The 14,933-nt window shown below is 42.9% G+C and overlaps 1 protein-coding gene across 9 annotated transcripts in view; it reads left to right on the forward strand.

Annotated features, from left to right (window-relative positions):
• The window catches only part of camta1a (calmodulin binding transcription activator 1a), a 352,944-nt gene that overhangs the window by 279,528 nt on the left and 58,483 nt on the right, over nucleotides 1-14,933 (forward strand). For all 9 annotated transcript variants that reach the window (XM_074680714.1, XM_074680709.1, XM_074680710.1 and 6 more), the window contains one exon: nucleotides 4,244-4,315. In XM_074680714.1, the coding sequence (XP_074536815.1) occupies nucleotides 4,244-4,315 (72 nt within the window). The remainder of the gene's footprint in view (nucleotides 1-4,243; nucleotides 4,316-14,933) is intronic.

Below are 14,933 nucleotides of genomic sequence, written 5' to 3' on the forward strand. Positions count from 1 at the left end.
AAGCTGCTTGTTTGTCTGGCACGCTGCTTTGTGTGGTTGAGAAATGGAGTAAACAGAGGGAGAGGAAAGCAGCCTGGGGGCTAATTTATTCGCTCCCCAGTCACCCGAGTCACAGAGGCCTGTTGCACCGGCCCACCTGTCAATCCTGAGAAGCCCGCCATAGCATCATCCAAGTGCACATAGCCACACCACAGAACTCTCTCAGTGAGCCAAGCGCTTTAGGCTAGATCGGTACTAACTATGATATATCAATAAAGTCCTGGTAATGAGAATTAACAAAACAGCAAGTATTCAGAGCAGGAGACACGAAAAAATACCTTTTTGTTCTGTCAGCTGAGGCGTTTCATAAGTCACACAGTTTTGACATACTTGCAGTCATCCAGCTAACCATTCCCTAATTATGCTAATTTATGCATACCTCTTAGCCAGTTTCATATTTTTTACGTGACATCACACTCTTAAAGAGTGGGCCAGGTGGGCAAGAAAGGCATCCTACTGCCCCACGCTATGGAGAAACTGTCAGCTTTGTGTTTAGAACTTAAAGGTCCCATATTCTGCTCCTTTTCTACAGTTTAATATGGATCATTGATGTCTTCATGAAATGGTAGTAACATGTTTTGGTCCAAAAAGCCAATAAAACAGGCACAGCTGCATTGTTTCCAGGCTCTCATAGCCCCTCTGTTCAGAACGGTCTGATTTAGTGGGCGTGACCTTCATATGTAAATGAGCCACGGCTGATACAGGCCCCCCTGTCCTACGTCACTGTGAGCGGGGCCACGATCCGAGTGCACAATGTTTAGAAAACAGCAAACCTTGTTTACCCTAACATTACAGGCTAAAACAACAGGCTAACCGCAGCTAGAGCACATCCTGAATCTGCTCCGGTGGACCAATCAGATCAGACCTGCTCCTGATTGGACAAAAAAGGGAATCACTGACGTCGGCAGACCTTGGAAATTCCTAACAGCTTGTTTTAGGTCAGGATTTTACATTTACAAGCACTACTAAGTACAGGTTTTGTCATTAAATATCACATTTTGTGGGCTGGGAGGAAAGCCAAAGGCCCACAAATTTCACTAAAATACTTAATAAAGTGATTTTTGCATATTATGGGACCTTTAAAGAGACATAGCCTAATTGCTGTTGTTCAATTGTATGTGCTCACTAGCAAGCAAACACAGGTTGTGCTTCTGGAGATTGCTATGCTATTACAGCTGATTACTCAAGACAGCTAACAACAAAAAATGGTTACCATCAAAGTTTACACATCTTAGAGCTCACATTTCATAAATGATGAGTAGAAACAATTATTCAGTGTTGCAAAGAATATATATCTGGTCAATCCACTACTTGTACTAACATGGCTGGTGTACAGTGAATCAACTCCAGCTGTGACTTTCTGACAGAAATAGCAAACTAGCTAACAATAGCTTTGTAATGACAACTTCTTTTCACAACCAGTCACTTTTAATTTGACATTTCAGTGACTAAGTTGAAGAAAAGGTTAAAATTTTGTTTAAAAGGTGGTAGTAAACCTTTGGGACTGAGAGATGATTCTACTCGTCTGCATGAACAATATCACCCACCTTTGCTTTGATGATGAAGAATTTCTTGCTGTCCTCTTCTCATACAACAGCATTATTGGCCATGTCATAAACAGTATAGCTGTGGGCAGCAGTGTAAGGAAGGGTTCATGTTTAATCACATGTAAACTTTACCAATGTGAAGTTCTAGCAAGGGCTGCTGCACAACTGCAATAGGGTGGCAAAAACTGGAGTGTCCCAAACTTAAAGTTACTTATCATGTCTTAGTTTTTTTGTGGTTTTCAGTTAATGTAGGTAGAATATACTCAGAGAGAGGAACAATTAACAAACCCGGGCAGCAGCTCTGTTAAGTGGTCACTGGAGGCTGTTGTTTTCAGTGCTAATTTTGCTTCCATTCCTTAGAGCTGTTCTCATGACTAAAAACTAAAGATGTCAGTTAAAAAAAAAAAGTGAGTCATATAACAAATGATAACACATGGGGAAATGCACGATCAAGACCTTTTTTTTTTTTTGCACTAGCCTATCAGCATGTGAAGTCTGCTGCCAAATAAGTATTCAAAAATCAGACTTAACAGAGTTCTTGAACTTTTTGACACAACCTCAAGTGGACACTGAAGGAACTGCAGTTTTCCCCTCCCCTGTTGCATTCAGTTTCTCACACCAGAGGTTGCTGCTTGTTATAAACCGAGATACTGATAAACTTTCCCCCAAGTTTATGAGCAGTGTAAGTGAAAAGTCTGCCTTCCTCCTGTTTGCAGTGAAAATAAATGCATGTATGAGTTATGGTTTTATCTGTCAGTTTGAAATTTGAAGTAAAATATTGGATCGACAGTATGCTAGCATTTCTGTTTGTAAGCACCTTTCACAAAAGTATTGCAAAACATAGCTGTAGTGAAATGCATAAACAGTTTAATGCCTTAAAGATAAAGGTGCTGTATTGCATCAGAGCCGCCTAATCCCTGAAAAGAGCACAAAGTAGACTTTATGTCATAAATACTTACAGAGCTGCACAGCAGAAAAGTGCGAGCTGCTCGCGGTTGTGGCTGACGCTGGTAATGTGATGTTCAATGCACTGTGGGAGTGGGAGGAAGTGTCTGTCTGTTGCCAGCGTGGAGTAATGGATGGCAGAGCTATGGGAGTGGGAGGAGGCATACATCCTATTTCAGACAGATGTAATGGATGAGAGTACAGCAAAAAAAAAAAAGAAAAATAAATAAAAAAGAATAAGAACGGGAGGAAGTCTGCACGCTGGTGCTATCTCAAACTCTCACACAGAGTTCAGTGGTATTGAAATCGGTTCACAATAGATTTTAGTGGAACAATGGAACACCTGGAGGAACATTTGAATTGGTCATGGGATGTCTTTATGTGAGACTGTTTTAGCTCATGCACACACTCTATATTTGTGTCTGATGTGTTTGTTTTTTAGTGGTATAATTTGGCTCTCAAAGTGCACCCAGTCTGTAGCCGTGCAGTGGGACTCTGGTATAATTAATCAGCCGGTTTGATGTGTGCAAATGAGTGTTTATACAGACTGACTTCCTCTGCAGGCCCCTGCTTTTTTAACTAGGTTTTAGTTAAACAAGACAAGCATAAAACACACTTCAAGGCACCTATTTATCACATGGTCCTCCAAGCAGACGCCCTGTGCCCCTCCTTCCTCTCTTCTTCTCTTGCCCTCTTCTCTACTGCTTCAACAGAGCCCGAGGACACCCGCTTTAACTTATTGAACACACAACTACTAAATAATGAAGCTGTGTCAGTGCTTGTGTGTGTTTGTATGCCTTTCTAACAGTGTATAAATCACCCTTGCTGTGATTTCTCCTGATTTCTAAACAAACAGTTATACCAAAGTGGATTGGATTGAAGCTCAACCCTCCAGACCTGCTCGTTTGATTTATTCCTGCAAGAGCCTAACCGCTTCCCTCAGACTCAAGATAAAAAAACACCCCCACCCTTCCTCACCTTTCACAAATACTGTTGCACTCAAAATCACAGCATATTTCCTCTGTGGTGAGGGGGTTTTTGGGGCAGTGGGGGAGTGCTGTAGAAAAAAACAGTAAGCCATTCCTCTCTGTGTCACCTGGGAGTTGAAGCTTTGGGTCTCCCAAAGAAGGATTGAGGAGGATGGGTTGAGGAGGATGGGTTGAGGATGTTAAGAGCTGCCTCGCTCTTCGTGGTGCTTTGTTGCATTTGCCTCAAATGCTGCCTGGTGAAAAATGTCTCCTGGCCCCCTACGACCGATACTGGGAGGTGTTATCTGCCCTGGCTTGCTTCCTCTGCGTAACGAGCCCCCAGGCGCGGTATTATCTGTTTACGATAAGGATATTAATAACACTGTACTTTTAGTTATGTGCCTGGGTGCCCTGTGGGGGATGGTTTGGAGGGAGGGAGAAGGAATAAAGAGCACCTGAATCATCCTGTCAGGGGCTTCCTCCAAGCAGGACAGGGTGAGAGTGGAGAGGGGAAGAAAGAAAAAGAAAGGAGGGAGTCGTTCGTGGTGCTGAGGTGTCCACATGGTTATCCCTGCCCCCCTTTACTTTGAAAGTTTGTATCCGTGAACAATAGCTCCACCATCTGCTGGCAGGTTCATATGGGAGTTTATGAGGAGGTAAAGAGGCCAAAGGTCACAGCTGTCACGGTCAGCCTACTTCCTGTACTTTTCTGCAGTGTAACACTGTCTTTTCTCTTTCTTCCAGTGTCTGTATGGCTGCTACGTCCACTCCTCCATCATCCCCACCTTCCATCGCAGGTGCTACTGGCTGCTCCAGGTAAGAACCCTTCTTTTCCTCCTCTTCGATTCACCACACTTAAGTTTCACTCTAAAAACTCTCCGGTCCATCCACAAGAGCCTGAATGACTTGCTTGATATCAGTTTCCATTTAACCGAAGCATTTTCCTTTGACAGCCAGCAGGCACACATCAACCTATTCCCCCTCCACCACCCCTCCACCCCACTCTCTTTCTCTCTCTCTCTGCTCTCCTCTTTCCTCTCCCCACCAGCCTCCATTTCCCTTATCTTTCCCTCATTCTCTTTTCTGATGGCATTGCCCATACACGGCGGCCAGCGCGAGGCCGGTATCTCACTCTGCTAAAAGCTTTGCCATCTCCCCTGTCTAACAGCAGCAGTGATGGGCAGTAAAAGCATGATGGAAGACGTTCCCCGTACAGTGCAGTGTGCTTACAGTGGGTCGTCAAGTCCGCCGGCTGAGAGTGGTTGTAAATAGTAGTCCTTTGATCACCTCCCCAATATGTCTCATCATTCTCGTTTAGCAAGGCAGCCATTATTGTTGGAAGGTGCCTGATACGTACCACCATTCACGCACAGGATTTTAAGGGAGTATAAAGCTCAGATACACACACACACACACCAACTCAGAGACCAGAAGAGTGTGAAGCCACTGCTATTTTTGACTATTTTTCAACATGTCTGTCTGTCCTTTACATTAGCCATTCATCTGTCTGTATGCCTCTCTATCTCTGTCAGTCTGTGTCTGTGTCTCTGCGTCTGTCCATTTTTTTCTGTCAGTCTGTTTTTTTTCTGTCTGTCTGTGTCTGTTTTATTCTGTGTCTCTGTCTGTCTATGTTTCTGTGTCTGTTTTTTTCTGTCTGTCTGTGTCTGTCAGTCTGTCTGTCCTTCTGTCTGTGTCTCTGCGTCTGTCCATTTTTTTCTGTCTGTCAGTCTGTTTTTTCTGTCTGTCTGTGTCTGTGTCTGTTTTATTCTATCTGTCTGTCTGTCTGTGCTTCTGTCTGTCTGTGTTTCTGTGTCTGTTTTTTTCTGTCTTTCCGGCTGTCTGTGTCTATTTTATTCTATCTGTCTGTCTGTTTTTCCTGTCTGTCTTTCTGTGTCTCTGTGTCTGTCTGTTTTTTCTGTCTGTCTGTGTCTCTGTGTCTGTCTATTTTATTCTGTGTCTCTGTGTCTCTCTGTTTAATTCTGTCTGTCTGTCTGTGTCTCTGTCTGTCTGTGTCTCTGTGTCTGTTTTATTCTGTCTGTCTGTCTGTGTCTCTGTCTACCAGTGTCTCTGTGTCCGTCTGTCTGGCTGTCTATCATCTATCTGTGTCTTTGTGCCTGTCTGTGTCTTTGTGCCTGTCAGTGTCTTTGTCTGTCTGTTGTCTTCACATATAATCTATTTTGTCCGTCTCTCTCACCATATTACAACATCCGTCAGTCTGTTAATCAGCCTGTCACCCATCTGTCTCACTGCTATAATGCATTATCTGTCCACCTTTCTATCTATCAGTCCATCTTTGTTAGTCTGTCAGTCTGTGTCTGCCTGTCTGTCTGTCTGTATACATTATCTTTTTATTTGTCTGTCTCTCTATCTCTCTTCATATTTTCTTTTTCCATCTGTCAGTCAGTCCATCATTCTGAAATACTGATAACATCATATGTCTGTTGGTTTGTCTGTCTGTCTCTGTACATTACTAATTTATCTGTCTGTCTCTCTGTTTGTCTCCATGCATTATGTATTAATCTGTCTGCCCATCTCTGCCTATACGTTACTTCTATACATGTGCTCCATCTTTCCAGCGTTACATCCATCCCTCTTCTTTTCCTCCACCCATCTGTTGTTCAGTCTCTGTGCCCCGCAGTCAGTGTTCACTTCTCTGTCTTTCATATTTCTATTATAAAAGAAGTGGAGAAGAAGCGTCTTTGTGATGAATCCACTTTAGCTACCATGCCACTAGTTCAATTTCTCTGGGATTTTTTTTCTGAAGACACAAATTGTGGAGTCACAACATCCCTGCTGCACTGAATAGACCCAGAAGACAAATTCATTTGTAGTCTAACCAGCCCCCCTGACACTGTCTGTTAGTAAGAGAGGAGAGCAGAGCGCTTAGAAAAGACAAAAGAGAGAAACTGGCCTCAACAACGCTTAAATACTAATCAAAATAATTAGTGTTCCCACGGCAAACAAAAGCTTTCAAACAACAACTATTTGTTTCTGTCTCTCTCTCTCTGCCTGTTTGCTCTGTGTGTGGCAGTAATAGCAACACCAGCAGACAAAAAGCATGTCTGCCTGTTTGCTCAGAGTTCAATCAGCAAAGCCTCTCCAGTTATTTTCTCTTAAATCATTTTTTTACAAATGATTAGAGGTACAGTTTATTAATAGAAAGCATTAGTAATGAAATGCGAGGAGAAAAAAAACAACTAAATAATGCTGTATGGAATACATCTTTGTGTTTCTGGAAATAACACCAGACGCTGTGGTTGATGCTCAGACTCGGGGAATGATCAGAGGAAGCTCTTGTATTTTTGTTGAGGCTGCATATTATCTTTAATCTGCTTCCATTTGCAAGCTGTCAGGGAAATCTTGCGTTGAGTTTCTGGAATCATTTTGTGCTGGTATTAGGAGCTCCTTTAAGCAGTAGGTTCTTATTTTTTCATATCTATCTTCATACAATGCTGACATTTCCATATGTGCTTTGAAATTGTTACAGGCTGCTGTAATCATCCCTCTTGTCCATACTGCTGCTACTGTGTGTGTATAGTAGTGCAAACAGGCAATTTTGTCTTTAAATTCGGGAGATAACCACTGATGTGAGTAATTCGGATGCTGAATCCTCATATTAGCGTCAGATGAAGTTCAAAATACATCACAGCTACAAAGGAGGACTGTGAATTTTGATCTAGAAAATGGAAATAGAGTTGTGCATATGAAGTGTTTGTCCAAACTGGAGCTATGTGTAACTAACGCAGGCAAGTAGACTCTAACCTGCAGGGTTAAAGGCTGATGGTGCTGCAGCTCTATTCAATTAAAGAAATTGTTCTTCAGTTTCCACTTTAATATCCAGAAGCAGTGAGTTGGGGCGTTAAACTGAAGGCTATCTCACCTGTGCATCCATGAAGCCCATAGGGGGCATGGAAGAAAAAGCAGTGAACACCTTTGAAATACGTCTAGAAAATTCTTTGAAAAAAGATCTCTGATGTGTGGAAGAGCAAGGTCGGGGAGAGCTTGTACAAAAAGTGAAGCAACTCAAAACATTTTATTCTGAAGAGGGAATGAGTTTAATGCTAATCCTGACACTTACACAATAGCACAATAACACACACACTGCCCAGGGGGGGAGGTGTACTCACAGAGCTCAGGTTAAGGGGTCACTAACATTTAAAAACACTGCCCTTGTTTTCACCCCCTCTCCGCCAGTTTCAGGATCCTTGCACGTAAACACTCATCAAACTTTGAGGAGTTCACTGACTCAACTTTACCATTACTGCAGAGCATCAGCGAAGAACAACCTGGCCCTCAAGTCTCCTCTCTCCCTGCTCAGCAGATCTCTGCTCATGACTCATACAGCCCTGGTGTGCAGCTAACTCATCCACTCATTCAAAAAAAAAGGAAAGAAAAGTACCGTCTGCTGCCCAACAAAAACATTTATTTACAAGTATTTTCTCTGGCACTGAGCATGCCTGGAGTCCCAGATTTACATCCCTTTTCAGGCTGTTTATTGCGGACCATCTGTGCTGACGGGAACCCACAATCAAGATGACACCAGAGGTGAAAGATTACACCAGATTCGGTCCATATCTCTGCAGTCTGCAGATGCAAATAGACCTTCAGCACCTCTGTCTGTTCAAGCTGTTATCAGTCAGACATGTAACAGTCAACCTTGGTTGCAGCAGTCTTTTTTTTTTCTCCACCTTTCTCCAGTCTCTGAACCCTCTATCCCTGCCTCCATGTGTACCATTTGCTGTGTCCATATGAGATTTGCAGGCAGTAGTCTGTCAACAGCAGAGCTGCAAGGAGACTGGAGCTCCCAGAGCGGCAACAGGGAAAGGTCACCAGTGAGTGAAAAATGTAAATATTCAGCCATCCAGCGGCTACAGTCACGGAGAGACAGGGATGAAAATAACTCCTATTACACAGCACCGACAGGGAGGGAACACAGAGGACAGAGAGAAGAGGGACGGGCTGTGAATGAGAGAGCAAGGGAGATGGACACAACTTTCAAAAAGTTAGCCTTAAAAAAACACTGAAGGGGTAGAGGGAGAGGAGGGGAAATAGATTTAAAGATTTGAAGGCACAGGATGAGGGAGAGAGGGGACAGTGTGTGTTTTTGTGTGTGACAGTGCAAGACAGACAGAGTGAGGTTGGGGAAAGGTGTTTTAGGGAGGAGGGGGTGTTAGCCTGTGGGTGTGTGCCTCTTTATCCACTCTTTATCCACTCTTTATTGAGTCAAAGCCTGGGTAATGAGATAGGGGACAGGAATGAAGACCTGCGAGGGGGGTCTTCTCTCTCGCCGTTCATTTTCTTTTGTTCTTTTCACCTCTCACTCTCAATCTGATCATCCCCACCCGCTACTACCTCCACCTCACTCCTTCTCCCTCACCCTCTCTCTATGGCATTAGACCCACTTTAAAATGTCTGGCCCATCCCAGCAAATGGCTGAGAGTGAAGAAAAGTACCGCGGCAGTTATCTGGGGTTGCAAACAATGAATCCAAATTGCTGCTGAGACGGAGAGCTGCCCAGAGCGGACTGTGTGGTTTGTCACTCAGAAAAAAAGTTCCACTTCCAGTGGATCGGGTAAAAATGGAGCTCTGTGTCATATCATGGTATGTTTTCAATGAAAACACATGATTCCAAAAGTCAGTACATACATACTCTTTAAATGCAGTCAGTAACAGCTGAAATGTGTATTAAGAGGACACATTAAAGGAACAATGACACATTTTTGTCATTTTTATTTTTATTTGTTGAAGCATACTCAATAAATTCAGACTCAAGCAGTAGAATAGAATTAAATACATGTTATGCCGTTTGCACAGGTATAACACACATAGACTGGAATTGTGTGTGTGTTGCTCCTCGGAGAAGAGCCTTAAATTAAATAAAACTGTTGTGACAAATGAACACAAGGTTACTCAATGTAAGAATATATTTATGCAATACACCCCAAGTTAAATATAAAGGGAGAACATGTTTAAAACAGAAAAAATATATATGTATGTACTTTTATTTTAAGATTAATTACTGTAAATTAATCATTCCACTGTTCTTTAGAAGCATTAATAACCTGAGAAATTTTTCAAAAAAGAAAAGTAGGAAAGAAACAGGAACCAAAACAAAGTGTGTTTCTGTGTGTAGTCTATGTGATATCACTCATAGGTTTGCTCTGAAGCCAAGTAAGGGCAGTCACCTTTTTTGACTTTGCAAACTCAACTTGACACAAGCAGGGAGGTGGAGCAGAGGACAATTTTTAACCTCCCTGCAAACAGTTACACCCATCAGTCTGTAATAATAATCTTACTTATTTTAGAGGTGTTGGTCCAGTTGTACAATATTAAGGTGTCATTTCATCAAACTTTTGTTGTGTCTTTTCTCTATGTAGGTGAAAACGACTGATTGATTGAATAAATGATTGATGTCTCTATAAGTGTGGTGCTATGAGGTCTTTCCAGCCTCAAGCTGTCACACACACACACACCAAGGATCTGGCCCATCCTGGTGTCACTGATTGATTCCATCGCTCGGTGTCCCCTTCTCTTGTTTAGTGCTAATCGAATGTAATTCCCTGCCTTCGCCTCTCCATCAAATCAGACAGTGGAGTTTGCGCTGGCCGACGAGGGCACAGAGGTGGGGGATAATTATGATATTAATGCGGAGGGGGGTCTGAGGGGAAACTTCATTTGTCCCGCTGCCTGCCACGAACACAGAGAGGGGTCAATAGCCCTCTCCCGCATTTCCTACTTTAAAGAGGCGGAGAGAGGGACGAGATAATGAAATGACTCGCGAGGCAGCAGGGAATGCTGACGACCTTGTTTCTTCACAGCTATCACTTTCTCGCTCTTACCTTCCTCCGCTCAGGCCGCTGTGCTCTATTCTCTGTCTCACATGAATACATTATTAATATCACCATTCACTGCAGTTAAATTTTTCTTATTACATTAGTCCTTCAGATTATAATGACTTTGGAACCACTTGAATTAGTGTTATGTGGGAAAATGAGTTGTCAGTGTTGTCCCTGTGATCATTCTGGCACTATAAGATAGTATTTCAGGAATATTAATTTATGGAATGATTCAAAGGTGACTTAATTGGACAGGCAGAGATATAACTCCTGCCTGTTATCACTGTGATAGCTTTATGATTAAAAGGAACTTAAAGCACTCTGTGGCGCTGTCCGTGGTGCTAAAACCTACTCAGTGCCAACTCTTCCAACAGGCTCCCACATCAGATCAAAACCTCTCTTTGTTAGAAATACTCAGCACCTTTGAACTCCCACACTGTTCAACTCTCAGAGCAGGTTAGAAAACTCCCTGAAGTGCAGCAAACCTGGCTGAAACTGTCAGCAGATCATGCTCGGGGTCCAACGCATGCTCTCGTACGCCACCTCGTCACCACTCATGTTAGAGGCCTCACTCTCTAAGTAATTGAATGGGAAAAGTTGAGCAGCTCCTTTGCTGTGATGATCCGTGCAAGCAGGATACAGTAGCTACAGACCCAGAACGGACATGCCTGCAGGCAAAAGTCAGACAGATGGATCCTTTATATCTACCAGAGTCTTCTATTCATTTGAATCAGTTTAGCTGCCTCTGTGCTGAGCGGTGGGAGACAGGTGCCGGATTCAGAGTGGCTCAGGTGATGTGTGATGACGGAGCAGAGCTGTCAGGTCCAGATTCACATCAGATACGTCCAGACCATGCAGGGCTACATGATGAATATTTCACTGAGATAAATCATGGATGAGCCGAGGCACCGTTCTGTTGATTTCACTGAGAGAGGAGGGGGGTAGAGGTAGGAAAACCTGGGGAGGTTTTTGACTGGCTGTCTACAACCTGAGGGCAAATGGAGGCAGTAGAAATATAATTGCCGTTAGCTATGCAGGCTGTTGTTTGTATCAAATGGAAATGCACCTCTACAGAGTATGAGATCAGATTTATAGCATATGAATTTGACTCCAGCACCTGACTGTTTGACTCAAGTCCTCAGCTGTGGACTGGCAGGAGAAGACGGCAGGATTTCTTATGTGGGTGTGTGCCGGTATATCTTTCAGTGAATGCATCATGTGTGCGTTTGTGTGCGTGTAGCTGGCCTGTTTGGAGACGGTGGTGTTCTCAGCCGCATGCTGCTGCCGGCAGGCCCCCACTCTCTCTGCCATGAGGAGAACAGCTGCTTCACAAGCATGTCGGGGTGTGAGCCATGTCCCTGTGGCTCCCCTCATCTCCTTCACTTCTCCTCCTGCTTGTGTGCCGTCGCATACACACAGTGTGTCTGACATTATACCTCTCCACCCTCTCGACTTATAAACATTCAAATTTCTCCCTGCTTTCACTTTTCTTTGAACTCCTGCTACTTTTTGTTTCCACTTATAGAGAAAACACAAAGTTAGCGTAAGTTGCCCAAAACAGTGACAGTAGGTCTTCTAACCTCTAAACAAATTAAAGGTTACTCTGCTGCTTAATTAATGGCCCCTGCTGGAGCACACCCCCACCCATATGAAAAAACAGAGAAGTTGAGCTCAACCCCTAGAGGCACACAGAGTCTCCTCTCCCCCTGGCAGACTGATCTGTTCCTCAGTGCCTGCGACCTTTTCTCCGGGCCCGTCGCCTGGCCCACCAGCACGGCCAATTATCACAAATCCCCCGCCGCATTTGTCTTGCCATTTTCACTCTGCGGCCAAAGAGGCGCGCGTAGCCACAGACTCTTGCAGCCTCTCTAACCAGAGAAGCGGAGGACCACAACAGGTATGTGGCGCTTAAATAATTCAGTTACCCCGAAAGGTTAAGGCTCTGCTTGTAAGGCGAATTGACATTCATCTTGCTCCAGAGTCACACAGCCCGGCTTTCAGATGGAGCAACCATGGAAATGTTTTTTGACTCCCAAGATTGTTATTGACACAATTATTTTACATTTTACGCTAGTATCCCTGCTGTTTTGCCTGTGGTCGGCTCCAAAGATCAAAAAGAGAGACGTCTGGCTAACAAGAGCGGGGAACAAATGTCTCACTCTCCTGCTGATAAAATAAGGATTAATATCACCACCCCAACCAAACATTCTCCACAAAATCAAACACAAACACCTCCCTTATAACATTTATTACTTTATTTTCATGTACATATTCCAATCAAACCTCTACTTTTAGAAAAGCCTAGTGGCCTCACCCATTTGTCTCTTAGGAGGCATTATGAAGCCAAACGATTGTAGCTGCCAACTTAAACCAAAGTATGACTACTCTAAAAATGAAAGAGGCGGATTGTGAATCTTGTGCCCTCTTTAAATGTTGGCAGATGTTTTCAAAAATGTTTTTACATTCTGTCCCCATGTTAACATAACTTTAGGATACTGACAACAAAAATACCATCCAAGGTAAAGATGTTTTAAAACCCTGTTTTTTCACTGTTTTGTTTTTTCTAACAGTTATATTTCTGGGTTTTGTATATTTTTATTTTAGAGAGGATACAGTAGTAAAGCAGGAAATAGGGTGAAAGTGAGGCGGGACTTGTGTGAAAGACGCTACAGGTTGAATTTGAACCTTGGACCGTCCATGCAACCTAGACTGCTAAGCTTTACCTGTTTCCCATATCAGTGTCATTTTGACAGCATAAACAAAAGATTCTGGAGACACTAACCTACCTGCACATGGTTATTGTTGTTTGTATATAGTGCAAATGGGGCAAGATGACAGGCTAACAGTTTGTTCACATCTGTTCAGTCTTGCATACCATATTTAGAAGGACACCTCACTGTTCTCCTTCATTATGCTGCAGCGTGAGGGTGAATAAATATGACACAATCAATACTTTGTCCATGGCTCCACCAGGCTTGGCATGCTTATTCAGGCATTTTCATCCCTTTTTGCATCATCATGTAAAAGAAAAGACACTTTTGGAATGGCAGGATTTTTATTTTAATGGAGACAAAAAAATTCGAGAGTCATCCGTTATATTCATGTGGATGCCTTGGGCTTGGCCAACAGCTCTAATGTGGTCAAATGTCCCTCATATGAGCCTCTAATTATTATTTTAGATAATTATGCCACACTTTTAGCATTAGTTAAAAGATTATTTGGATTATCGACAAAAAAAGTATCATCTCCGGTACAGTCCTTTTGTTTAAAGGATTTTGTACCAGGCTATGACATAAGACAAACATAATTTTGCTTTAATAATTGTAGCTTTTTGGTTGGTTTAAGCACAGTGATGGCTGCATCTGAAGCCAACCACAAGTAAACGCTTAAATAAGTATTTTCTACTTCTAAATTGGCTTAATTTTAACACTAGAGGTTTCTGCTTGGTCTTAAAGCTTCCGTAAGGAACTTCAGGGTCATGTCAATTTGGGATCTCCTGTAGACATAAAAAAAGTCTTACTTCTTTCCTGAAAGTATTTTACAGCTGTCTATCAGCAGTAAGAATTGTTTGTAATCTTTGTAGTGGATAAACGGGAGATTTGGGCCACTGTTAATTGAACAGTCCAAATGTATGTCCCATGAACAGAGGCTGTGATCCACATGGCACTGGATACTGGCTCTTGTGTCTCTTTTCAGCCGTGCTATTAATAAAGACCATTATACAAATAATTAACTTAAACAAATACATCTGTTTCTGCAGAGTGCTGCCTCTTCTTCATTAGACTTGTCCTGCCTGCGAGTGTTTTCAGATATTAAAGAAACTTAATCTAAACTATGTGTCTTCACTCTGGTCTTGTTGAATTTTGTAAGGCATACAGAAGTAGTAACACCAGTATGTTATAAAACCAGCGGAAAAATCCTCACATGCAGAAGCCTGAAACAGTCACTGTTAGTGCTAATGTTTATACATCTATTGGTCTTTTTATTGTCCAGACTTTTCGTCCTTATTGCCTATTTTTTGAAGTTATCACCACAACAACTGAAGTATACTGGGTGAAGGTTAAAAGAATAGATCCTGATTCAATTTGACCCTCTGTCTTCTACTTCATATCCTTTTATCTTCTGCAGCCTTTTTCTACCTCCTCAATGTTCAACAATGAGACAATCCCTGTCCTTGGTGTCACCCGTAAGGCTTATTTGTGTTTACTTCCTGCCTAGAAAGCCAAGCAGATCACACTAAGTCTACTCAGTCCTCTGCCAATCTCTGTGTTCCCCACTCATGACAAACCACAGATCTGCCTGTGTCACTATCCAGGCTCTGGCACCCTGGCAGAAGCAACCGCGCATCTCCCAGCTTCCCAGAGAACACTGGTCACAGCTAATGACCAGAACTGTCCGATTTGTCCTGCCCTGATTACTCCTCTGAGCCCCAATTAGCCGTGGATGAGGGTTGACATCCAGACACGATCACTTGGACGTGCCATAGAGGGAAAGATGACACAAGGAAGGAGGGAAGAGGAGAGAGGTAAAGGGGAAGACGGTGTGTGTTGGAGATAAAGGAAAGAGCAAAGAAACAGTGATACAGAGCCAGAGTCATT

This window comes from Halichoeres trimaculatus, unplaced genomic scaffold, assembly GCF_033239565.1.
Source record: "Halichoeres trimaculatus isolate MK-OKI-2021-1 unplaced genomic scaffold, fHalTri1.1 fHalTri1_scaffold_11, whole genome shotgun sequence".
NCBI lineage: Eukaryota > Metazoa > Chordata > Actinopteri > Labriformes > Labridae > Halichoeres > Halichoeres trimaculatus.